At 36.5% G+C, this 27,597-nt stretch overlaps 1 protein-coding gene and 1 pseudogene across 6 annotated transcripts in view; both read right to left on the bottom strand.

Moving 5' to 3' along the window:
* Positions 1–1,088: 1,088 nt before the first annotated feature.
* CHEK1 (checkpoint kinase 1) overlaps positions 1,089–27,597 on the bottom strand; it is a 39,896-nt gene continuing 13,387 nt past the window's right edge. For all 6 annotated transcript variants that reach the window (XM_074400809.1, XM_074400813.1, XM_074400811.1 and 3 more), the window contains exons 6-13: positions 26,176–26,364; positions 24,001–24,105; positions 22,009–22,104; positions 16,462–16,570; positions 16,095–16,272; positions 15,725–15,856; positions 6,230–6,331; positions 1,089–4,863 (exon numbers count right to left, since the gene is read on the bottom strand). In XM_074400809.1, coding sequence (XP_074256910.1) covers positions 4,768–4,863; positions 6,230–6,331; positions 15,725–15,856; positions 16,095–16,272; positions 16,462–16,570; positions 22,009–22,104; positions 24,001–24,105; positions 26,176–26,364 — 1,007 coding nt within the window. In that variant the 3' untranslated portion in view covers positions 1,089–4,767. The remainder of the gene's footprint in view (positions 4,864–6,229; positions 6,332–15,724; positions 15,857–16,094; positions 16,273–16,461; positions 16,571–22,008; positions 22,105–24,000; positions 24,106–26,175; positions 26,365–27,597) is intronic.
* On the bottom strand, positions 10,167–10,316 carry LOC120364883 (U2 spliceosomal RNA; annotated as a pseudogene).

Genomic DNA, 27,597 nt, shown 5'->3' with positions numbered 1-27,597 from the left:
TAGTCAGAACCTGTCTCTACATAAAAAATAGAAAAATTAGCCAGGTGTGGTGGCGTGCACCTCTAGTCCCAGCTACTCGGGAGCTAAGGCAGGAGAACTGCTTGAGCCTAAGAGGCTAAGGCTGCAGTGAGCTGTTTGTACCACTGCTCTCCAGCCTGGGCAACAAAGTGAGACCCTCTCAAAGGAAAAAAAAAAAAACAAAACCCAACAAAAACAAAAACAATTTAGACTGACTACACCAACTGCAGGTGAAAATTTGGAATACTAGAAACACATACTCTGTTGCTATGAACATTCTTATACTTTAGATCAAAAAAACTGTTTTTCCAGGAACTGTACACTTTTCTCCTATGGAAATACTAATTGGTACAATCACTTTGGAAAATAATAGTTTGTCATTATTCTACCCTAATACCCAGCTATTCCTCTTCTGGGCATAAACCTTAGACTCTAGGAGCTAGCGAAACAAATGAACATGTACAAGAATGTTCTTAGAAGAATTTTATAATAGCATCAAACTGTACACAATCCAAATATCAGTCAGCAGCAGAATAGTGGGATGTTCATAAATACTATCCTATATAAAAATTAAAATTAATGAACTCAATACACACAAAAGCATGGATATAAAAAAATCAACACATGAAAAATACAGCAAAATTTATATAAAGTTCATTAATAAAAACATCAATTAAAAATACATAAACTAAATGATATTTGAAGATGCATACATAGTTAAGAAAATTAAAAAGAACACACCAAGAAAAAGATTATCACCAAACTCTATTTTGGGATTATCTCTGGGGGAAGAAAGTAGGTTGTGACTGGGAGATCATATATAGGAAATTTTTAAGGGTCTATAAATGATCTTTCTACTCAGTTGTGGTTAAGTGAATGTTAACTTTACAACTGCATGTTAAACTGTGCATATTTCATGTATTTTAATTATGCTTATCTCAACAACCACACACACTATACACACTACACACACAAACACACACACACACACACACACTAAACACACACGCACACACAGGAACAGGTTGATTTTTCCAACAAAATTTGAACTGTTAACTTCAGGTAGTAAATTCTTTTGTATTCATTTTTATTTTTAATAATAGGAGTAAATACCTTCTCACAACAGTATAATGAACATGACAGGAAAATTAAGGCACCTTATATTTACAGAATGTCTTTCTGTGCAAAACATGACACTATACTCTTCTTATACATTAACACGTTAAAGATTAAAATAAGTCTAAAAGGTACTTATTATCAGTCACTTTACTGAGGTAATTGCCAGTGTTCAGATAAATAAATGTCAAGCTAGTCCAAATCTGAAACTTGAAGATTTCCCACCATTCTATGCAAATTCCCACAGCAAACAGTTTACTATCCATCTATTCATCTTTCCCTTACAATATTCTGTGGTATCTGCCTCATGTGATATTCAATTAATTTATTCATTTATTCAACATTCAATCATTTATTTAACAAACATTTATTTAGTACCTATCATATTCCAGGTACTGTTTTCATATGAGTTATACAAGGGTGAAAAGGAATGGCAAAGTCAAAGTCTAAGCTTACATTTTGGTTGGGGAGACAGGCAATAAATAATTTCAGACAGTGATCAAATTCTATGAAGAAAATAGAATAAAGTGACAATGACTCAGGGTAGTAGAAACACTTGGGTTGAGATTTGAATGTTCAGTCAGCCATGCAAACTACTGAAGGGGTTCCATGCACAGGGACCCGTAAGCACCAAGGTCCTGGAAGGGAAATGTGCCTTAGTGGACAGAAAGCAGGCAACGCTGCTGGAATCCTATGTGCAAAAAGGACAGAGGGTGAATTATGGAGGGCCAGGCAAGTCATAGCAAAAAGTTTAGATTCCCAGCCTAGATGCAATAGGAAGCTATTTTAATTTTAAGTTTTTAAGAAAGGGAGGGCCATAGTACAATTTATATTTTTAAAAAATTTAGGGGTATATAAAGAAAAGACTGCGTCAGAAGGGAGTTGGCAATGGTAAAAGTGAAAGGAGGAAGACTAGCTGTTATTACAGAAATCCAGGGAGGAGATTAAGGAGGGTGAACAGGAGTGGGCAACAATCAAAACAGACATGGACGGTTTTCCACATATATGCTGAGGATAGATCAGATCAACTGAGTGCTAATTTGTTGAACAGCTATTTATTCTATACTGTAATGTTATCAGGCACAGTTCTAGGTGCTGGGTATATGAAACTGAATAGGACAGAAAGGGTCCCTGATCTCAAGGAACTTATATATTACATATCCTAATATGAGAAGCTCAAATTTAATAGATAAAAATATCCTATAAAGTCAGGTAAGAAGCATTATGATGAAAGCTAAAGGAAAGAGACAGAGGTGGTTATTTTAGATAAGCCAGGGAAAGACTTTGCAGAAAAAGTGACATTTAAGCAGACACCTACAGTGAAGCACAAGCCACACAAATATTTGGGAGTAAAGTATTATAGGTACAGGCAACTGCAAGTGAAAAGACGCTGAGGTGGCAATGTGCTTATCTTCTTGTGAGAAGAGCAAAGCCAATGTGGCTAGAGCAGAATGAACAAAGAGTGGAGTGGCACATGAAGCCAAAGAAGTGGCCAGGAGATAGATCACATAAAGCTGTATAGCTTATACATTGAGTTTTGAATTTTATTTTAAGTGTGTTAAAAAGCCATGTGAATTGAGAACAGGACAAGGATATCTGATTCACATTTTAAAAGGATCATTCTGACAGCTTTTCTAGAAAATAAACTTCTGAGGGATAATACAAACAGAGAGATGATGATAGTGCCTTCAACAGGAGTGGTACTAGCAGAGGTGTGAAGTGGGACATACTTTGAATGGATTTGTTAAATTGAATAGGATCTGCTGAATTGAATGTAGAATATGGGGGGAAAAAGTGAAGAATGACCTAGGGTTTTGGCTTAAGGAACTGAGGAGTGAAATAACATTTCTGACAGAGAAAACTAGGAGAGGAACAAGTTGGAGAACAGGAATCAAAAGCTATTTTTGGTCATGAGATGCCTACTGGATGTTCAAGTGGAAATGTAAAGTAGGTAAAAGACTAGAGCTCAGAGAAGAAGTTCAAGTCAGTGAGAGCTGGTTTTGTTTGTTTGTTTGTTTTTTGAGACAAGAGTCTAGTTCTGTCGCCAGGCTGGAGTGCAGTGGCACGATCTCAGCTCACTGCAATCTCTGCCTCCTGGGTTCAAGAAATTCTCCTGCCTTAGCCTCCCAAGTAGGTGGGACTACAGGTGCACGCCACCAAGCCCAGCTAATTTTTCTATTTTTTTTCAGTAGAGACGGGGTTTCACCATGTTGGCCAGGATGGTCTTGATCTCTTGATCTCATGATCCACCCACCTTGGCCTTCCAAAGTGCTGGGATTACAGGCATGAGCCTCTGCGCCCAGCCTGTTTTTGAAAGATACAAATGACTCACAGATAATTCTCAAGAATAAAATTTCTCCCATATTTGAGAATTTATATAGACTCAATTCTTAGGCAGACCCTAAGTAGGTTCAAATAAATAAAACAGGTTCAAATTTATTCCTGCTATGGGTATACTCCAGTAACACAATTTGCCAGTACACATTAACATGAGATAAACTCTAATCATAACATTCTACATGTTCTTGGCTTCAGATTTAAATAACTAATTAATTTTATACTTTTTTACAATTTTAAAAATTTCTATTAGAGGCAGGGTCTCACTTTGTCATCCAAGCTGGACTGTTGTGATGCAATCATAGCTCACTACAGCCTCAAATTTCTAGGCTCCTGCAATCCTCCTCTCTCAGCCTCCTAAGTAGCTGGGACTACAGGCAGGAGCCAAGGCCTCAACCTAATATGCTTCAAAGTTAATACAAATTTTATTAGAAAAACAAAGGTTTTGTAAGTCATAGGTAAAGGAATAATGAATCAGATCTATTTTTCTTATAGCTTTCTTACTCTTCCCTTCCCTCTTTTATTCTTTATCACCTAAAAGCTTGGTCACGAGTAAGTTCAAAAAATTAAATAAAGTATGGCTGTGAAAGCAGAAAATATAGAAAAATATTTAAGATGTTCAACAGTAATTTTTAGAGTAAAGTTGGTTAAGCACTAAGTTATGCTCCACTTCTCCTTAAAAGGCCAACCAGTATTTTACTAACTATGCTGGAAAACACACCTACTTGTAATTTTAATTAATCATTATAATTCGAAAACAGGTATATATAACTGGCCAGGCCCTTCTGAAAATGTAAGTACAAAACTTGGGGATATATGTTTTGAAGCTAGCCTCGATTCACAGAGTGATAAATCTACTGTCCAAAAATCACAAGGCTTATATCTTTATTGGTTCATTTTATAATTAAGTCAACATGGAAGAAATATGTACTTTTTGGATTAAACAAAATGTTTTGATAAAAATGGGAAATGTGTATATAAAAGCTGGAAAACTCATGTTCCCTGAAACTTGGTTTCCACCAGATGAATTTCAAATTCAGATACTAAATACACAAGAAGAAATAATCTAATGAATTCTATTCATCCTTTCCCCAAAGTTTTCCTTACAATTAAGATATAGGTATTATTTGTATGTAGAATAAACAAAATGAATTGGAAGATGTTTGGATAAAGAGGGAAGTGAATACTTCAGGAACTATTGTTTGCAGTTTGCAGAATAGGTTAATCTTCTCTAGGAAGAATAATGTCAACATAGCAGCACTATATTCACCAGGATTCCCCAGAGCCAATGTCGGATCATGTGGCAGGAAGCCAAACCTTCTGGCTGCTCACAATATCAATCAGCTTCCCTTTAATCTTCAGGAAGTGTCTCTTGAATTCCAATCCATCACCCTATATTAGAAATAGTTTTCAAAAATAATGTCAAAATCAAAACAAAAACAAGATTATGCCCTAAAATCAATCTCTTTTTAGTGGTAATAAGAGACAAACATCCTTAGATACATGTCTAGCTACAATTTCCGTTTAGGCCCATTTATGAAGACCAAATATTCTGGCAGAGAAAATAGTTACACAAATAATTCTGATGTAGTTTCATGCCCATCATTGTTCCTATCGCACTGAGCTCAGAGAGCAGATAAAATGGCATCCTCTCTGTTTCATGTGTTGGTATACCTGGACCTAAGTCATTACGTTGCACAGGCAGTAGGGTTTGGAAACTAACAATAAGCTCTACAACTAAACTGAAGTCTTGTCATAACACTATTGCAATAAAATCAACAGATTTAGTTATGAGAAGAATTTCATTATACCACGATCTTAATAATTTAATTCCATAGTAAGTATCTAAAACAGTATTGCAGCAAATCTCTAATACAAGGAGTATTGCAGCAAATGCTCTAACACAGCAGCTACCCCTCCAACCCTTTTTAGAGACACATACAATCTCTTGGAACATGGTGAAAAATGTTGTTTTGGATTTATATATTAAGGGCTATAAAACTACAACTTTAAAATCAATAATTTCTAAAGAAATCACAAATATGAACAAAAACTATGCATAATGTATCAACATTAACAGGTAAAGGTTCATTATATAATGAAATATTTTTTAACGAATCATAATTTTTATTAAAAGATAAATTAAGAAAAATATTAAAATGCTTCAAAATCTTAAAGGTGATTACTGCTGGGCAGAAAAATTTAGAATTATTCTTATTTTACCATTTTTTGCTTATCTACATTTTTCACAAAAACATAAACTTTGTTTATTTTTCTTTTCTTTTTTGAGATAAAGTGTCACACTGTTGCCCAGGCTGGAGTCCAATAGTGCAATCTCGGTTCACTGCAACTTCCAACTCCCAGGTACAAGCGATTCTTCTGCCTCAGTCTCCCGAGTAGCTGGGATTACAGGCACCCACCACCACGCCTGGCTAATTTTTTGTATTTTTAGTTTTACTATGTTGGCCAGGCTGGTCTCAAACTCCTGACCTTGTGATCTACCTGCCTTGGCCTTCCAAAGTACTGAGATTACAGGTGTGAGCCACCGTGCCTGGCAAAAACTTTTATAATAAGGAAAATGTCAGTTGAAAAAACAATGTTTGGGAAAAACAGATTAACAAAAGCACATGCTCATAATATTAAATGAAAAAATTACATTCTATTTACAAATGCCATATATATACAAACATAATGGCATTTAAAAAGTCACAAAGAAATATTTCCATAGAAAAAATACTATAATAAAACATAAAATTACCTTAGAAAGCCGGAAGTCAACCAGTATCTTATCATCCATTTCTAACAAATTCACTTTGAAAATGAGTTTATTGTTTCTCCTATCAGTTGTTGATACAGTAACCTAAAGCAACAAAAATAAGGTTAAGCCATATAGTATACCCACTATGAAGAACAGAATAGAAGTTCTTCCAAATCTACAAATAAAACTACCTGTAAGATCCAGCAATCCCACTATTGAGATGTTATCCAAAGGAAAGGAAATTATACGGAAGAGACATTTGCATCCCTACAGCGTTATTCACAACAGCCAAGATACAGAATCGGCCTAGGTACCCAAAAACAGATGAGAATAGGCCAGGCACCGTGGCTCATGCTTATATTCCAGTACTCTAGGAGGTCAAAGCAGGAAGATCCGTGAGCACAGGAGTTCAAGACCAGACTGGGCAACATATCAATATCTCATCTCTACTAAAATTCCAAAAAAATTAGCCAAGCATGGTGGTGCATGGCTGTAGGCCCAGCTACTCAGGGAGGCTGAGGTAGAAGGATCACTTGAGCCCAGGAGGTTGAAGCTGCAGTGAGGTATGATTGAGCCACTGCACTCCAGCATGGGCGACAGAGCGAAATACTGTCTCCAGAAAAACAAAACAAAAAGCCAAGCAAACAGATGAAGATAATATGATATATATATATACACAATGAAATACTACTCAGCCATATAAAGTAATAAAGTCCTGTCATCTGCAGCAACATGGGTGGAACTGGAGGACATTATGCTAACTGAAATAAACCGGGAACAGAAAATTAAACATCACATGTTCTGTGGAAACAAAAAAAAACAGTTGATATCATAGAAGTAGAAAGCAGTACAGAGGATACTAAAGTCTAGGAAGGATAGAGGGAAGGGAAAGACAGAGATTAGTGAAAGAATACAAAATTACAGCTAGATAGGAGTAAGTTCTAGACCACTGTAGGATGACTATACTTAACAATAATCGAGTTTCAAACAGCTAGAAGGATATTGAACATTTCCATCACAAAGAAACTATTAATGTTTGAGATTATGAATATGCTAATTATCCTGATCTGATCACTATACATTATATGAATCAAAACATCATATGTACCCCATGAATACATATAATTGTTGTATCAATTAAAATTTTTTTTTTAATTTACAGGCTACTTGCATAACAGGAGTAGTATTAAGTATGCTGATAATCTCACTCATTCCAGAGTCTCTCTTCTCCCAATGGGTATGTGTATCCCCACCTATCTATCAACAGAAGTGTAGCTCCCAGGGATTGAGTGTATATGAACTCATAGCAACAAAACTTACTGTATTTTACCAAAATACCACTGAAAGAAGAAACAACCAAAGATGAAAATACGAGAGGAAAAGCAAGATGATTAAAACGTGAGAAAGAAAAAGGCCTGACTTGTGGTTGAAAAGCTACAGCAGCAATTAGAAGATGGCCAAGGTCTTGAGATGCCTTGCAACTTTCAGTTTTAGAACGTTCCTATGGCATGTAAAGATGCTCAGCCTAGCTGAATGATGCAGACAGAAAGGCTCAGCTAACAGCCAGTACCAAGACTCCAAACATGGGAGTAAAAACATTTTAAACCACCAGCCACATGTAGTCATTTGATGTATAATGAATAAGCTGGATGAATAAGCCTGAGCAAGATCAGCAGATATGTTTGAAAAACCCAACCCAAATTACAAAAGTATTTGTAATAATTCTTACTTCAAGAAACTATAAAAACACACATCTATACCACAACTGTGCAGCACTGAAAAAACAAACTAGTTCCAGGAAAATTAATACAAGATATTCAACTCAACAAATCTGAATTAAGCTCTTAAACTTCAAAGACAGAAAATACTTCAAAACTGAAAGATACTGAATCAAGGAGTGATGTCAGTGAAAATGGCAGAGAAAAGAACTCCAGAAGTCCATTACTCCACAAAAGCAGTTTTAAAAATCTGCCAAAAACTGTCAGAATCAACTTTTTCAGAATATTGTAAACTAACTAAAAGCTTGCAACTTATTCAAAACAAGTGAAACTCAGTGAGAACAGTGAGCTTTCTGGCATTGTAACTTACCCTGTTCACATCCCCTGCTCCTCTCAGTGGCAGCCTTGAAAATTAACAGTACATATTTCAGGTATAGGTTCAGGTGGGAGCAAAATAAACCTCATTTACAAACTATCTTAAGCCAATCTGAACCCCCAAAGTAACCCAATCAAAAGGCTTGTCTTGGCCGGGTGAGGTGGCTCACATCTGTAATCTCAACACTTTGGGAGGCCAAGGTGGGTGGATCACCTGTGGTCAGGGGTTCCAGACCAGCCTGACCAACAAAGTGAAACCCCACCTCTACTAAAAACACAAAAATCAGCTGGGCATGGTGACAGGTGCCTATAATCCCAGCTACTTGCAAGGCTGAGGCAGGAGAATTGCTTGAACCTAGGAGGCAGAGGCTGCACCATTGCACTCCAGCCTGGGTGAGAGAGCCAGACTCTGACTCGAAAAAAAAAAAAAAAAAAAGAAGCTTGTCTTTATTTCGCCTTTAACTGTAACTCACCTTGTGCTAAAGCTGCTCCTGGGTAGTGTTTGCTGAAAACACTTACAGGAAAGTGCTTTAGTCTCTGCTCCCTAAAGCAATGAGAGCAACTGGGGCAAACAGACTACCCAAGAAGTCTGGAAGAAAAAGTTAGGGAATGAGATTTTTCTGAGGAATAATGACTTTTGAAAAGGTCCAGCATATACCTGGGAATCTAAAAGGACACACCCATGACCAAGGGAGTACACATGCTTAGGAAAAAGCTGAGAAGGCCCTAAGCTCTACATCTGCCCTAACTTTGTACTTTGCACAAGCAGATAGTGAAGGCTGAGAAAACATTGTAAACTTCTTGGCTGAGTATTGCAGGTGTGCCCCAACACAAATACAGAACTGCTATGCAGATTTTTTGTTTTTGGTAAACGGAATTTAAGGAAATCTCTGTCCAATCATTAGCTGACCACTAAAACTAGTGAGACAGAAAGTGCACAGCCATGCATGACAAAGAATACCAACTTTAAAAAATTACATCAGAAAAATCACCAAGGCCAGGCGTGGTGGCTCATGCCTGTAATCCCAGCTTTGCGAGGCTGAGGCGGTGGATCACCTGAGGTGAGGAGTTCGAGATCAGTCTGGCCAACATGATGAAACCCTGTCTCTAGTAAAAATACAAAATATTAGCCAGGCATGGTGGCAGGGGCCTGTAATTCCAGCTACTTGGGAGGATGAGGCAGGAGAATCACCTGAACCCAGAGGTGGAGGTTGCAATGAGCTGAAATCGTGCCACTGTACTCCAACCTGGGCAACAAGAGCGAAACTCCACCTCAAAAAAGAAAAAGAAAAAGATCACTAAAAAAATCAAACAACTACATCAAGCAGTAACAAACTCTGGTAAGAGGGGAAAATCTGACTTCTAGAGATCCACATATTGCCACAATATGTCCAGTTTTCAACAAAACATTACAAATCATATAAGGCAACAAGAAAGTATGGCCCATACAAAGGAAAAATAGCAACCAAAACAGTCCCTGAGGAACATAAAGAAAGAATAAAGAAAAGTGAAAGTGAACAGTCTAAGAACTGTGGCACATCAAGTGTACCAACAATACACATAATGAGTCCAAGAGGGAGAGGAGAGTTAGGTACAGAAAAAATATTTGAAGAAATAATGGCGAAAAACTTCCCAAGTTTGATTAAAAACATTAATTTACACATCCAAGAGACTCAGTGAACTCCAAATAGAATGAACAAAGAAATCCACTGCAAGATACATCATAATCAAACTGTGATCAACAGAGAAACTTAGAAGCAGCAAGAGAGCAGCAAGGGCTCACGTAAGATAGATCCTCAGTAAGATTAACAGCTGATTTCTCATCAGAAACCACAAAGGCTAGAAGGTAGTAGTGGCATATTCATAGTGCTGAAAAACGAAAGCTAGTAAGAATTCTGTATCCAGTAAAACCCCTGTGGAAGAGAAATTAAGGCACTTAAAACGGATAGGAACAGATACTATACTTGATCTTAGCCAAAAGGTTGAGAAGCGATTTTTTTTTTTTTTTGAGACAGTCCTGCTCTGTCGCTCAGGCTAGAGAGCAGTCACACAATCAGATCACGGCTCACTGCAGCCTCAATCTCCCAGGGCTCAGGCTATCTTCCCACCTAAAGCGTCCCAGTAGCTGGGTTTACAGGCATACACCACAATGCCCAACTAATTTTTTAAAATATTTTTAGTAGAGATGGGGTTTCACCATGTTGGCCAGGCTGGTCTCGAACTCTTGGCCTCAAGTCATCTGCCTGCCTCAGCCTCCCAAAGTGCTGGAATTACAGGTGTGAGCCATGACACCTAGCTAAGGAATTTTAAATTCAAAGACACAAACAGGTTAAAAGGAAAAGGAAAAAAAAAAAAAACAGACTGTATAAACAATAACCAAGAGAGTTGGTAGCTGGGTATGGTGGTATGTACCTACAGTCCCACCTACTTGGGAGGCCAAGGCAGGAAGGTCACTTGAGCCCAGGAGTTTGAGGCTGTGGTGCACTATAATTGTGCCTACAAATAACCACTACACTCTAGCCTGGGCAACATAGTGAGACTCCATCTAAACAAAAGAAAATACACAGAAGATAGCTGGTGAACTGGTGTGGCTATACTGATACTAGACAAAATAGACTGATGAAAATTGTCAATTTAGCTGGGCATGGTGGTACACACCAGTAGTCCCCACTATCGGAGGATCACTTGAGCCCAGAAGGTCAAGGCCAGCCTTTTCAACACAGACAGAATGCATCTCTACAGAAACATTTTTAAAAAGCTGGGTATGTAGTGCACACCTGTTGTCTCAGCTACTTAGGAGGCTGAGGTGGGAGGATCACTTGGGCACAGGAGGGCAAGGTATTAATATACCATATTAATAAAGGGGAAAAAATCCACATGATTATCTCAACAGATGGAGAAAACATCTGACAAAATCTAATACTCTTTCATCATAAAAACAAAAACCCCACAGCTAACATCATACTTAATGCTGAAAGACTCGAAACTTTCCCCTAAGATCAAGAACAAGACGAAGATGTCCACTCTCACTATTTCTGTTCAACATAATGTTGGAAGTCCTATCCAGGACAACTGAACAAGAAAAAGAATTAAAAGGCATCCAGATCGGAAGAAAAAAAGGTAAAACAATTTACTGTTTTAATATATCAAAAACAATCTTCATATATATATATATAAACTGAAACCAAGATTTTGCAAAAAAAAAAAAAAAAAAAAACTACTGGAGTTAATACATGAGTTCAGCAAAATTTCAGGATACAAGATCAATATGCAAAATTTATTTGCAAATATACTAGCAATGAACAATTTGAAAATAAAATTGAAAAAACATTCCATTTACATCAGCATCAGGATAAAAAAAAAAGAATAAACGGGATTACATTTAACCTAGGAAGTGCAAGACGTGAACACTGAAAACTGTAAAATATTCTTGAAAGAAATTAAAGACCCTAAAAAATAAAAAAGTGTTCCATGTTATTGGATTGGAAGATTAAGGTTTAGCATCCTTAATCTAAAATCTGAAATCCAAAATGTTCCAAACTCCAAAACTATTAGGGTGCTGACATGATGCCATGAATGAAAAATTTCACACCTGATAAGTTTGCTTTCTGACAGTACAATGCACACTTTGTTTCACGCACATTACTTAAAACATTGTATAAAATTGCCTTCCAGCTATTTGTATAAGGTGCATAAGAAGGATAAATAAAATTCATGCTTCATCTTGAGTCCCATCCATAAGTTATCTCTTTATGTATATGCAAATATTCCAAATCCCAACAAAGGTAAATCCACAAAACTTTTTATCCCAAGGACCTTGAATAAGGAAGACTCAATCTGTACTAAAATGAAAATATTCCCCAAGTTTATCTATAGATTCAATGTAATCTCTTTTAAAATTTCAAATTTTTTTCTTAGAGAAACAAATCAGATGATCCTAAAAGTCAAGACAGAAAAACAAGGGGCCACAAATAACCAAAACATCTTGAAAAAAAGAACAAACTTGGACAACTCATACTTTCTAATTTCAGAACTCACTACAAAGCTACAGTCATCAAAACAGTGTGGTAGTGGCACAGCACAGACATATAGATCTAAGAAACAACGAACTGAGTACACAGGGGAGGAAAAAAAAAAGTCCAGAAATAAACCCACACATTTATGACCGATTATTTTCAACAAAGGTGCCAAGACTATTCAATTGGAAAAGACGTCTTCAACAAATGGTGCTGTAAAAACTGAATACTCACGTACAGACATTTGCATTTGGACCCTAACTCATACCACATACAGATATTAACTCAAAATGGACAAAGACCTAAATATAAGAGCTAAACTTTAAGTCTGTAGTCCCAGCTACTTAGGAGGCTGGGACATCTAAAAGAAAGCGTAAAGTATAAATCCTTACAATCTTATATTAGGTAACAGTTTCTCAAATTTGACATTAAAAGCATAGGCAACAAAAATTACGGATCCATTGGAATTCATCAAAATTTAAAACTTGTGTGCATCAAAGAACACTAATAAGAAAACGGAAAGAATGGAGGAATTTTCTCCCATAGAAACGGAGAAAATATTTGCAAATCAGGTATCTTACAAGGTTCTGGTGTCCAGAATGTACAAAGAACTCTTAACAACAATAAAAAGAATCCAGTTAAAATATGGACAAGAGATCTGAATAGATACTGTTATAAAGAAATGGCCAATAAGCATATAAGAATATGCTCAAGATCATTAGTCATTAGAGAAACGAAAATCAAAAGCAAAATGAGATAATACTTCATACACGCTAGGATTGTTATAGTAGAAGGGGGGGCAGTAAGTGCTGGCAAGGATGAAGAGAAATTAGAACCCTCATACATTATTGATGGGAATGTAAAATGGTACAGGTGCTTTGGAAAAATCACATCACAGTTTCTCAAAAAGTTAAATGAAGAGTTACCATATGCTCCAGCAATTCTACTCCTCCATACATGTCTAAGAAATGGAAAACCTATGGTCACACAAAAACTTGTACAAGATTGTTCATAGCAGTATTATTCGTAATGACCAAAAAGTAGAAACAACCCAAATGTCCATCAATGGATGAATGGATAAACAAAATGTAGTACATACACACAATGGAATATTACTCAGGCATAAAAATGAACAGCCGGGAGCAGTGGCTCACGCCTGCAATCCTAGCAACTTTGGGAGGCTGAAGAGGGCACACTGCCTAAGCTCAGGAGTCTGAGACCAGCCTGGACAACACGGTGAAAACCTGTCTTTACTAAAATACAAAAAATTAGCCAGGTGTGTGGGAGGCTGAGGCAGGAGAACTGCTTGAACCTGGGAAGCAGAGGTTGCTGTGAGCCAAGATCACCCCACTGCACTCCAACCTGGGCAACAGAGCAAGACTCTGTCTCCAAAATAAAAAGGAATAAAGTACTGATCAATGCCATGAACCTTGAAAACATTACGCTAAATGAAAGTAGACAGACCCAAAGGACTACATGCTGTAAGATTCCATTTATGAAAAATGTTCGAAAAAGGCAATCCCTAAAGACAGAAAGTAGATTCAAGGTTGCCCAGGAATGGAGGAAGAAAGAATAAGGAGTGACTGCTAGGTGGTACAGAGGTTTGTTTTTTTTCTTCCCCCTGTGGATGCAATGTTCTGAAATTAGACAGGTGTGGTGATTGTACAACCTTGTGAATATATTAAAAACCACTGCATTGTACATTTGAAAATGGTTAAACTCATGATTTTTATATTATGCAAATTTTATCTCTATGAGTCTAACTGAAAAAGAGTGAATCACCTATAGGTGAGAGGAATATCAGGCTGGCCTCAGATTTCTACACAGTAATAGTTTCCCTTTTTAATTCTGAAAACTCAAATCTAAAGAAAAACTGAAAGAAGAGTACAATAAATAACCATATACTCTTCATTGGTCTTATCTACCTAGATATGTGTGTGTTTATTTGTCTTTATGTAGCTGTTTACCCTTCTTTCATTTAAAGTTTAAACTGAATGAAGATATCACTTCACTTAAACTTTCCTTCAATACGTTTCTCTTTTGAACAAGGACATTCTCCTACAAAACACAGTATTATCACACCCAAGAAATCTGATGCTCATACAAAAACATTACCTAACATACAGTCCACATTCAAATTTCCCCAATTGTTCTAACAATATCTGTTTTTTTTTTTTTTTTTTTTTTTCAAATACATGATCTAGTGAAAGATCATGCATTGCACTTAGTTATCAGGAGACCTCTTTAGCCTCCTTCAATATAAAACAGCTGGCCTATTTGTCTTTCATGACGTTAACATTTTTCTGAAAAGCTTTAAAGACAGTTTAGAATACCAATATTTAACTATGTTCTAATAATACAAACAATAAAATTTGACAGCTGCAATAAAGGGAGATGGGAAAAAGTATCGGACTGCTAATGTATTTGACTTTCATGGTAGGCAGTCAACTGTTACTGTCTACAGTTTAAGTATATATAGTTTTAAAGAATATAATGATTCCAGCTGCCTAATATTTTTAATAACAATAAAAAGGTCTTTTAAGAAATATTATTTCTTAGGCCAGGCCTAGTGGCTCAGAAAAAAAACTTAAAAGAAAAAAATATATATTATTTCTTAAGGTATAGAATATTTTACTAGTTTATTTTTCAAATTAACTAATTACTATATATTTTTAAGTTTGTTTGAGACAGAATCTCACTCTGTCACCCAGGCTGGAGTGCAGTGGTGTGATCTCGGCTCACTGCAACTTCTGTCTTAACGGGTTTCAAGTGATTCTCCTGCCTTAGCCTCCCCAGAAGCTGAGATTAGAGACATATAGCACCATGCCGGATAATTTTTGTATTTTTAGCAGAGATGGGGTTTCATCATGTTGCCCAGGCTAGTCTTGAACTCCTGACCTCAGGTGATCCACCCACCCTGGCCTCCCAAAGAGTTGGGATTACAGGCGGAAGCCACCATACCCAGCTTGTATTTTAAAAATATACAAATGAGAGGTTTTACTTGAATATTTAATTTTTTTTTTTTTTTTTTTTTTTTTTTGTGAGACAGAGTCTCACTCTTATTGCCCAGGCTGGAGTACAATGGTGTGATCTCAGCTCACCGCAACCTCCACCTCCCAGGTTCAAGTGATTCTCCTGCCCCAGCCTTCCAAGTAGCTGAGATTATAGGCATGTGCCACCACATACAGCTAATTTTCTGTATTTTTACTAGAGATGGGGTTTCTTCATGTTGGTCAGGCTGATCTCAAACTCCAGACCTCAGGTGATCCACCTGCCTCAGCCTCCCAAAGTCTCCAAAGTGCTGGGATTACAGGCGTGAGCCACTGTGCCCAGCCTATTTAAATTTTTCTTCAGGAAAAGATATAATGAAAATCAATGAAACACACCTGATTAATACAACTCTTCTTCCACTGATAGCCCAACTTCTCACAAGTCTCTTTCAGGCATTGATAAGATTTGTCTGCATCCAATTTGGTAAAGAATCGTGTCATTCTTTTGACCAACCGCTGCCAGGGGTTCTATATATCAAACAGAAGACAACTAAATAAATCCATTATGACTAAAGACAGTAATATCATAGCCATTTAGTCTTAAAATTCTTTTGCATTAAGGCCTCCCTCCCCTTTCTTCTTTAAGCAAAAAAATACATGTGATTTACAAGTTATATATCTTAAGATTTTTACAATAAAAAAGGACTTTAAGACAATAAAAAATAAACAGCTGCCATTATTTATTTAAACAATTAAATTCCCTCACCTGTGAAGATCCTGGGGTGCCAAGTAACTGACTATTCAGAAGCATATGATCAGGACATGTGGGCTGGGAAAAGCTGATCCCTTGTACCAATTTATCAATGTATGAAGGACTGGTATCCCATAAGGAAAGACCTGTGCGTGGTTCTGGCTGAGAACTGGAGTACTTCACATTTTCTTCACTGAGGCATTAAGACAGAAGGAAATATACATTTAATAAAATAAAATCTATCATGCCTTTCTTATATCACACAAATGCTCTCACACAGTATTATGTCCATTAATGTTGATTATCATAAAAAAATACATGTACGTATTATTCTTCATGAGAGTGCTACAATCAAAAACGACTTAATCTTTATCAGTCTTACCTAGAAGCACTGTTTACTGGAGAGAAGTCCAAATTGGATTGAATGTGCTTAGAGAAGCCACCAGGAGACTCTGACATACCACCTGAAGTGACTCGGGGCGTTTTTGCCCCTAAAATAGAAAAAAATACAAATGCTTTTCAAGTCTTCTATGCAAATATGTTTTTAAATTAACCCAACTGGTAACTTGAATTAAAACTCTGTCTAAATCTATTTAACACAAAATATTTATAAGATATAAAACAAAGTCTTCCTATACGACTTTATAAAAAATGTGGTCAAGTTATTAATATTCACTTGTCAAATTAGGTTATTTCACAATACCTAAGTATGACCTGTAGGCGTGTTCCAAGTGTGGAGTATGCTCAGGCCACAATCTTAATGGCATCTTTTGCGGGTAACAGAAAAACGTACCATGAAAACGACAGATCTGGCTAAAGGACTAGAACTTTTTAAAATAAAAAAAAAATTTATGATAATAACAATAACTATTATGAATCTGCTCTAGCCAACATTCTTTGATTCCCGGGAAAAGCTTTACAATGAAGATTATACGTAAAATGACACCACTATAAATTTATGGTTACAATCCCTAGCCAAACCTCAATATTGCCAGATAATTCTATTTGTTTCTCTAGTCTTCTTTCCTTTTCACCACAAGGATCATTTCAAAACTACACTTTTCTGTAATTTCCGAGACTACTGTCCAGCACCTATACTACCACTTCCCATTTCAGAGAGAAAATAAAGCCACTAGACAGAAACTACATCAACTTGTCTGCAGCAAATCTGCTAAGTTACATGTATTACTATACATCCTTTCATTCCTTCCATTCTCCTATGGAACGTTCATCTCTCTATTCGTGCTTCGGAGCCCACACCCTTCTACCTCCTGAGGGACCTCGATCCTCTGTTATTTATTCCCTGTCTCTTAGACTGTCAGCTTCTTCCTCTCTACAGGATCTGTACCCAAACCACTTAAACATGCTAAATTTTTTTTAAAACCTGCTTTTTATTTATTAATCCATTCATTCCAATATTTTATTAGATCTACTCTGTGCCAGGCATTATTCTAGGTATTAGGTATTCAGCAGTGAGCAAAACAGAAAAAAACCCTTTACCTCTTAAATCCTATATTCTATTGAGGAGAGACAAAATAACATAAAATAAATTCAAACAAAATTAAAAATCAGTAAGCTAAATGGTGGTAAGTACGATGGAGGAAAATAAAATGAAGAAATGTGTTGGACTGCATATGTCCACGAGATAGTAAAAATTTTAAAAATTAAGAAATATATTAGAGAGAAGGGGATACAGTTTTAAATAGCATGGCCAGGAAAGGCTTATTGAAAAGGTGACACTGAAGTCAATACCCAAAATAAGACATGCAAATAAGTCCCATGGGAAAAAGCATTTCCAGGCATAGGGAACATTCATTACAAAAACAGTGAGGTAGAGGTGTGCATAGAGTATTTAGAGAACAATGAGAAGACCACTATAGCTATGACCAAGGGAGGGCAAAGCAGAAGTGAGGTTGGAGAGGTAATTATGGGACAAAATTGAGTAAGAACTCACAGGTCATGAACTGATTTTAGCTTATACTATTGGTGAGAACTAAAGCATTGGAGGATTTGGGTAGAACGGTGAGATATTCTAATTTATTTTTAAATCAGAACACTCTGGAAAGATGTAATAGTAGTTTGGAATGACAGGGTAGCAGCAGAGGTGAAAAAAGGTAATCAGATTCTACAACTTTTTTTAAGACAGAGGTTAACAATTACCTGGTGGACTGGATGTCAAGCAAAAGAGAATGAGAAAAATGAAGGATGACTCAAGGTTTCTGATCTGCATAACAAGAATAATGCAGTTGCTGTTAACCAACATGGGCAAAACTTAGAAAAGGAATAGGTTTGAAAGGAAAAGATCAGTAACTCAGTTTGGAACTTATCAAGTTTGAGATGCTTCTTAATATTCAAGCGAAATCTGAGAAGGCAGTTAAGACATACAAGTTCGGAATTCAGAGGAAAGGTCTAGGTTGACATAAATGTGACTATCAACATATAGTTTTTTTTAGCACCACAAAACCAAATAATATTACTAAGGGAGTGAGTGTGGAGAAAACAAAGGAGATCCATAGATTCGGCCCTGGAGAACTCCAGTATTAGGAGGCTGAGCAGATGAAAGAAAACCATCAAAAGAGACTGAAAAGGAGCAACCAGTGAGAAGGACAAAAATCAGAAGAATGTAATACCTGGAAGCCAAATGAAGAAAGTGTTTAGAGGAGGGCATGATCAACTGTATAAAATACTGACGAGATAAAACAAGATGTCTGAGAACTGTTTACAGTAGTCCCCCCTTATCCACAGAGGATATGTTCAAGTGGATGCCTGAAAGTATGAATCGTACCAAACCCTATATATGTTCTTTCGATCTAATAGTCAATTTTAATCTAATAATCAAAATAGCTACTAAATGAGTTACAAGCAGGTAACACATAGAACGTGAATACACTAGAAAAAGGAATGATTCACATCCCAGGTGAAATGAAGCAGGACAGCACAAGATTTTATCATGCTACTCAGAACAGCACACAATTTAAAACCTATGGTAGGGCACTGTGGCTCATGCCAATAATCCCAGTACTTCGGGAGACTGAGGTGGGTCAATTGCTTGAATCCAGGAGTTTGAGACTAGGCTGAGCAACATGGCGAGACCTCATCTCTACCAAAAATACAAAAATTAGCTGGGCATAATGGCTCACACCTATAGTCCCAGCTACTTGGGAGGCTGAGATGGGAGGATCATTTAAGACCAGCAAGTAGAGGTTGAAGTAAGCCAAGACCATGCCACTGCACTCCAGTCTGAGTGACAGAGCGAGACCCTGTCTCAAATTAAATAAATAAATAAAATCAATCTATGAACTGTTTACTTCTGGAATTTTTCTTTTTTTTTCTCAGACCTCAGGTGACCATAGGTAAGGGTAGACTATTACATTGAACTTGGCAACATGTTCCAAAAATCATTATGACTTGGTAACAAAAATTCAAAACTAGTTTTGAAGTGTTAGAAATGAGAAGCAATTTTAGAAATGTTCAATTGTGAAGAAAATGGACTGGTAGAGAAAAGAATTTTATTACCATTATGATTTGATTTTAAAACGGGAGAAAAAGCATGTAGGTATGCTGATGAGAAAGATCCAATCGAGAAGGAAAAATTAATAACGTGGGAGACAGAAAAATTGCTAGACAAAGTCCTTGAGTAGGTAAGAGAAAAACCTGGCTTAACACCTGTAGCAATTTATCCACAGCAATATAGGACAAAGGAGAATATTATGAGCTTAGAGGCAGTTAGTTAGGGGGAGATGGTGGTGGGAGCCTGCATAAGTTCTCCTGTGGCTGCTTCTATTTCCCAGTGATATGGGAAGCACAGTGAACAACTGAGAGAGAGAATGGGGAAGGAGATAATAAAAGTTAAGGGGCCAGGCACGGTGGCCAGGCACACCTATAAACCCAGCACTTTCGGAGGCTGAGGCTGAGACCAGCCTGGCCAGCATGGCCCAGCTACTCAGACGGGTAAGGCACAAGAATCACTTGAACTGAGAGGCAGAGGATGAAGTGAGCCGAGATGGTACCATTGTACTACAGCCTGGGTGAATGCAAATCTCTGTCTTTAAAACAAAACAAAACAAAACAAAAAAACGGGGAATTAGGGTGATTTAAGATAACAGGATAGTGAAAGACATGGGGAAATGAAGCCCAAAGGCTAGGCAGCATTCGGGGACCTCTTGAGATTAGTAATCCTGAATTTAAAGTGAATGTTTTTGGGTATTTTTCTCCTGCTGCAATCCGTTATGCAGATATAAGTGTGGAGTACATAGAAAACTAGATTAAACCCAGAAACTACTTACTGGGTTTTACCCACTAAGTATGCTGAAAAGACAAGGGGACAAGGAAGTTGAAGATGATGAATACAAAGCAGCCATTTATAATGACTAACCTAAAGATTTAAGATAGGTGAAGACAGAATCAAGGACCTAGAGAGGGAGCAGGTAAGAGACTTAAGAGATAGAATGAATTAACTACAAGTCCAGCTAGAGTCAAAGGATTGTTGAAGTCAGAATATTAAGGGAGGAAGTCCGAAAAAAATCATACTGTTGATCAGTGCAGAGTGTTCAAAGACAATATCACTATAGGAGAGAAGGTCAAGTAACAGTGAAGTCATGATATCAGGATGATCCAAATAAATATTTAAATATCCAAGAATCATGACAAAAATTACATCAAGAGTCACGTCTGCCGTGATAGTACAGCAGATGTTTTAATTTGAGGTTCAAAAGTTAGAAGGGAGAGAGATACAGGAAGATGCGAGAAAGTGACAATGAAGAATAAGGAGGACACCTGTGCCATGTCCAGATCAAAAGACTTGAGGGTATGGGAAAGAAAACACCTACCACTTCGGAGGAAGCTGTATCCTTAGGGGAGAATTGGACTTTAGGTTAGAACAAGGAAAAAGAAAAATGCAGAGAAGTATTAAAGAGAGCTAATGTTTAAACATTTACTCTTTTCCGATCATGAGGACAGAGTTAAACATTAATTCTTTAATAACTCTCAGAATGTTTCTCATTCATCATCTCTAGTCATTGTCCTCTCTCCTCACATTCACAGCCTAACAGTCCTATCAATACTAGTTTTTAAATTTATTTGGAATCATCTCATTTCTGCAATACCGTTGCCCTAACCTACTCCAAACCACCATCTTCCCATATCTAGACAACTAGCAGAAGGTCCTGAATCTTTCCCTATTCATAAAAAACAATGGAAGAAAAAAGCAGAAGTCAGAGAGATGTTTTAAAACCAAAGACATAACTATGTCATATTCTTGCTTAAAATCTCTCAAATGTCTCTCCCCAATGGTCTTTAGTTGAAGCTCAAAATATGGTTTTAAGTTAACGCCCAAAATCTTTAACATAGCTTACAAGGTGTTCTTCCACAAACTGACCACTAGCCATCTCTCCGGCCTCATCTCAAACCTCTCTTCCTCTCCCACTTCCCTGTTTACTCAATTCACTCAATAAATATTTAATGAGTGGCTATGGCACACCACATACTGTGCTAAGCACTGGTGATATAATGATAAACACAACAGACATGGCTTGTGCCATACTGATCTTTCAAGTTACTCAAATGCACTAGACTTTCTAAAACCAAAGATTTTTCAAATACTGCTTCCCCTGTTCAGAATTAAATCTGCCACTTACCTTGCCTGGCAAGCTTCCCTTTAATCTTCAAATCTTAGATTTAATGTCATTTCTTCAGGAATAAAATTCTTCCCTATCCCTTACGACTTGGTCAAACATTTAGCTATGGTACCCTGACTTTCTCCTTTATAATTATTAATAAAATTATTTTTATATGTTTTTCCTACTAGACATTATAATCTCTATGAGGACAGAGACCATACCTATCTTGTGTTGTTGACTTGTGACAATGACTTTGCAATTAGCTTTTCTTCCACAGAAAAATAAACAAATTTGTAGTTTAAGGATATTACCTTTCTTGAGGAGTTTATTATACCATCTATCTTTTTTGATGTCTGGAATGGTAATTCTTGCTGATGGATTCTCAACTAGGATTTTATGCAGCAGAGCTAAAAACAAACATTTAGACAACATTCACGAAAACAGTCACAGAGATTAGAGAAGCCTATGGCTTGTGGTAAGAAACACATTTTCTGTTGGTTTACTTACTAAATATTATTTCTGGAAAAGAGAAATAATTAAAGCTACTAAATTACGGCTTTAATTTCATGCAGTTGTCTGTGTCTTGGAAGTTTTCATTGATATGATTCTCAGTTGTTTGCCACTGAGAACAAGGGCCAGATGGAAACGTTTCTCCTCATGTGACAAGATTAACAAAAAGATACAGAAACCTCTTTTATCCATTTTCAATATTGAATTTCATTACTTCAATGTCATGTTCTCATTATGACTTTATTCACAGTTTTATAAATAACATTTACTTACCAATAACTTTTTAAGAGACAGTAATCTAACTAACCATCCTAAGGTATCTTGATTTTCTTGAGAAAAAAATCATATAGCTGTCTAAATCAAAATTATTTCCTAATGGACCAAAGATTTTTAAATGTAAAAATGAAGCCATAAAAACACTAAATGAAAACCTAGGGAACTTCTAAATGCTAGAGGTAGAAGACCTTTCCAGTGATAATATAGTCAGAGACCATAAAGGACAAGATAATAGCTTTGAATGTCAATATAGCAAAACAAAATGAAAATAAAAGATAAATTGTGAAAAATATTTGTAACAAATGCAGAGGTCAATATGTTAAAAAAAGAAAAGAAAAAAGAAAAGAAAACTTCAAAGTGATAAGAAAAAAATAATATCCTTGACAAAAATAAGCAAAATAGACAAAAAACTAATACATAAAGGGTATACAACTTCATTAATATTACATTTAAAATAAAAAACTATCATTTATAGGCCTATTAGTTTTTTTTCCTTAAAGTAAATTGATGAGACTGTGATAAAATGGTTTGAAATTTCAGGAAGCAATTTGACAATATAAGCCATAATAATAAAAACTACATCGTTGATCCTGCAATTTTGCTTCTGGGGATTTCAATAAACAATTTAAGGGTATGTACCATGATTAAGTTACAGAGATACTTATCCTATCTCTTTTATATCTGTGAAGATTAGAAAAATCTCCAACAAAGTGATTAGAAGAATATAGTAAGGCATATCCACATGGCAGAATATCATCACAGCCTTTAAAACAATGATGTAGACCTACAATTATTGTCATGGAAAAATGTTCACAGAGCACTAAGACCAAAAACGTTTACAAATTAGTGTGATCTCATTTTGTATACACATATAAATAGTATACATATATTCATTACACATAGTCATAGGCCACATTAATGCTTCAGTCAACAATGTACCACATGTATAACAGTCCCACTAGATTATAATACTGTATTTTTACTATACTTTTTCTGTTTAGATACACGAATACCATTATGTTACAATTCCTTACAGTACTTAGTAACTTAGTAACATGCTGTACAGGTTTGCAGCCTGGGATCAATAGGCTGTACCATTATACCTCAGATTTATGGTAAGCTATACTACCTAGGTTCATGTAAGTATACTCTATGATGTTCACACAATGATGAAATCACCTAATGACACATTCGTTAGAGTATATCCCTGTAATTAGGCAACAAATGACTGTATTTGCAACAAAATATAGCACATATCAAACATTTATTTTTAAATAGAAAACCACCTAAAAGCATAGATTCAAGTTGCTCTAAATATACACTCCCCAAAATATTTTTTAAAATCTATTGCAGAGTTCTGGGACTAAAGAATTATTTTTTCCTTAATTTTTATTTATAATTAATAATTTATAAAAATCATGACATAAATTTAAAAGAAAAAAAATAAGAAAAAATTCAAATAGCATTAGACTTTATATCCAAGAAATCAATACTTTCACTCAAGATAATCCAGTTACCTAGAGGAGCAGAATCGAGTTTTTTCCAAGGGTTGAGGTATGTTTTTTTTTCTTTCCAGTCAGAATATTCCTGACAGCTGTCACTGGGTTGGTCCCATGGCAATTCTAAAAACAAAGCAAGTTCATTTTTTTGAATGTTCTTATTTATAAAGATTTCAAGGAAAAATAATAATATAAATCCATGAAAAGTTTCTTTGAATTAATTCAATATGGTTTTCAAACTAAGAATCCCAACTTGCAAAGTTTAGAGATACTTCAAAGATAGATGAATCAGGACAGGCATGGTAGCTCAGGACTGTAATTCCAGCACTTTGGGAGGCTGAGGCAGATGGATTGCTTGAGCCCAGGAATTTGAGATCGGCCTGGGAAACATAGTGAGAACCCATCTCTACAAAAAATAAACAAAATTAGCTTGGTGTGATGGCATGCATCTGCAGTCCTGGCTCCTCAGGAGGCTAAGATGAGAGGATCACTTGAGGCTGAGAGATCAAAACTCATACCACTGCACTGCAGCCTGGGCAACAGAGCAAGACTTTGTCTCAAAAAATAAAATTAAAAAAAAGATGAATCACTTCCTGTCCTAGCCTTGTTTTCAAAAGTGTTTACGTGATTCATAGAAAAGTATTGTGATATTTAGTAAGTATGCATGCCTCATCTTAAAAAATCTTTGGGAGTATAAATAAGTTACTACTTGCAATGTACTAAACATTTGTGTCCCCCTCAAAAGTCATGTTGAAATCCTAACTCACAATGCAATGGCATTTGGAGGTGGGGCCTTTGAGTGGTGATTAGGTCCTGAGAATGGCATCCCTCAAAAAATGGTATTAGTGCCCTTATTAAGACCTTATTAGTATCTAATAAAGGCTCATGTGTCCAGCCAATATTGTGTTTTTATAGGGTACTAATTATATAATTCCAGCACTTTGGGAGGCCAAGGTAGGCATATCATTTGAGTCCAGGAGTTTAAGACCAGCCAGGGTAACATGGGAAGACTGTCTCTAAAAGAACACAAAAAATTAGCCAGGTATGGTGGTGCACGCCTGCAGTCCCAGATACTTAGGGGACTGAGGTGGGAAGATTGCTTGAGCTTGGGAGGTCAAGGCTGCAGTGAGCCTTGAATTGTGCCACTGCACTCCAGAGTGGGCAACAGAGTGAGAGCCTGTCTCAAAAAAACAAAACAAAACAAAAAAAACTCAGACACAATGTCTCACAAGATCTGGTCAACAGACACAGACACACACACACACCCAACACAGTACTTTGGGAGGCTGAGGTGAGCAGATCACTTGAGGTCAGGAGTTTGAGACCAGTCTGGACAACAACATGGTGAAACTCTGTCTATATTCAAAATACAAAAATTAGCTGGGCATGATGGCACTTGCCTGTAATCCCAGCCGGGAGGCTGGAGCAGGAGGATCGCCAGACCCAGGAGGCAGAGGTTGCAGTGAGCTGAGATCACACTACTGCACTCCAACCTGGGTGACAGAGCAAGACTCTGGTCTCAAAGAAACAAACAAACAAACAAAAAAACTAGAGGGCTTGCTTCAGCTCTCTTGGCTGCCCACCAAGTGAGCATACAGTAAGACAGCTATCTGCAAATCAGGAAGAGGACCCTTACTGAAACATGACCAGGCTGGTACCCCTAATATCATACTTTCAATCTCCAGAACTGTGAGAAATAAATTTGATGTTTCTAAGGTATGCAGTCTATGATACTTTGTTACAGCAGCACAATCTGATCAAGACACTATTAAAATGCTATTACAGAAGCTGAGTGCCATGGCTCACGCCTTTACTCCTAACAGTTTGGGAGGTGAAGACAGAAGGCTTGCTTGAGGCCAGGTGTTTGAGATCAGCCTGGACAACACAGCAAGACCCTAACTCTACAAAAAATTTTTAAAACTTAGCCAGACGTCTTGTGGCAGGCACCTGTGGTCCTAGCTACTTGAAATAGTGAGGCCAGAGGACTGGTGAGCCCAGAAGCTTGAGGCTGCAGTGAATTATAATAGCTCACTGTATTCCAGTTTGGGAAACAGAGTGAGACTGTCTCTCTTAAAAAAGAAAACAAAAAACTATTATATAAATATGAATTCCTTGGTTTATTTCATTTATTTCAGAATAACTAATCTGACTTTTCATAGGACAGGAGTTTTACCATGATTAAACAGCTCTTACCTCCAGCAAGCATTGCAGTAAGTACTATTCCACAGGACCAAACATCAACTGGTTCTGCATGAAATTCTCTTCTCTTCAGAAGTTCTGGAGCAACATATGGTAAAGTACCACACATCTTGTTCAACAAACGCTCACGATTATTATACCGGAACACTGTTGCCAAGCCAAAGTCAGAGATTTTGAGGTTATCTAAACCAAAAGAAAAAAAGATGGCACTGAATAGAAATGTTTTGCAAATAGATATACTTGCAGGAATGAGTTTTATTGAGAAAAAAATCACTAATGTTACTTAAAGTTTGTAGAACTTCAAATAAGCAAAATAAACACAAAGAAATCTAAAAAAATAAAATCTATCATCATCTATGCTAAAAGCAGAAAATGGCCTCATCTCTTCTATTAACTTAAAAGTAGTATCATCAACATGCAAAACAGTCTGGACCGTATTAAAGCAAGAAGGTGGAGTCAGAGGGGCTGCCCTTCTGGAAAACAGCACTTTAAGCTTGAGCTGAAAACAAAGCCAAGCCCTTCATCAGGTAGGGTGAAGGGCAGGAAGGTAACCTCAGCAATATGTTAGGCACAACTTTCTCAGCAGCAAACAAACCCAGTTAGCAGAAGAAAATATCTTAAGACCAACCAAAATTCAACAAATCACAATACTGTTTTTTTCTTCAAAGTAGGGAGTCTGAGAAAAAGAGGAAAAACTCTACAAAAAAAAAAACAAAACAGAAAACCAAACCTCCACCCTAACTTCCCATCTTTAATACACACAAATTGCAGGCAGGACTTAACTTATATTTAGTGAGTATCTACTGCAACTTAGTGACAGACACTATGCCAGCCAATGCAGGTAGCAGATAAATCAGTGAAGACTGACAATAGAAAACTGTTATGAAGATTATAAAAATATACACCACCACAGGATCTTAAAGCAAAGCACTACAGAATCTAACCCAGTCCTAAGAGTTAGAAAAAGCCCTCTATTCTCAGAAGGCATTTTGGCAAAATACACTAAAATGTGAAATATTCACTCTTTGAACTAGCAATTCCCACTTCTATATCCATAAGAATAATCCCACAAATTCAAAAACAAGAATATTCATAGCAATATTTGTAAATAAATGATTAAATCCTATAATACATTGTACAATGGAAAACATGGGAGGTATGTTTTGAAAAAAATAAGGTATATCTATACGTACTGACATGAAATAGTGTATAAGTAGGACAAAAAAGCTAATGGCATAAAAAATGGTATAGCATGACCCAATTTTTTATTGACCCTTTACATAAATTTATAAAAGTCATCACTGTCCTATTTTATTTTTTAAGTTATAAACAAACTCAAAATAGGAGACTCATTCTTTAAAAATCAAGTACATTCACACAACATGTAAACCATTGAAATGTTTACCTCTATCTGAC

This window comes from Saimiri boliviensis, chromosome 6 (genome assembly GCF_048565385.1).
Source record: "Saimiri boliviensis isolate mSaiBol1 chromosome 6, mSaiBol1.pri, whole genome shotgun sequence".
NCBI lineage: Eukaryota > Metazoa > Chordata > Mammalia > Primates > Cebidae > Saimiri > Saimiri boliviensis.
The sequence above is the reverse complement of the archived record's forward strand: the minus strand, read 5'-3'. Positions and strand labels throughout refer to the sequence as shown.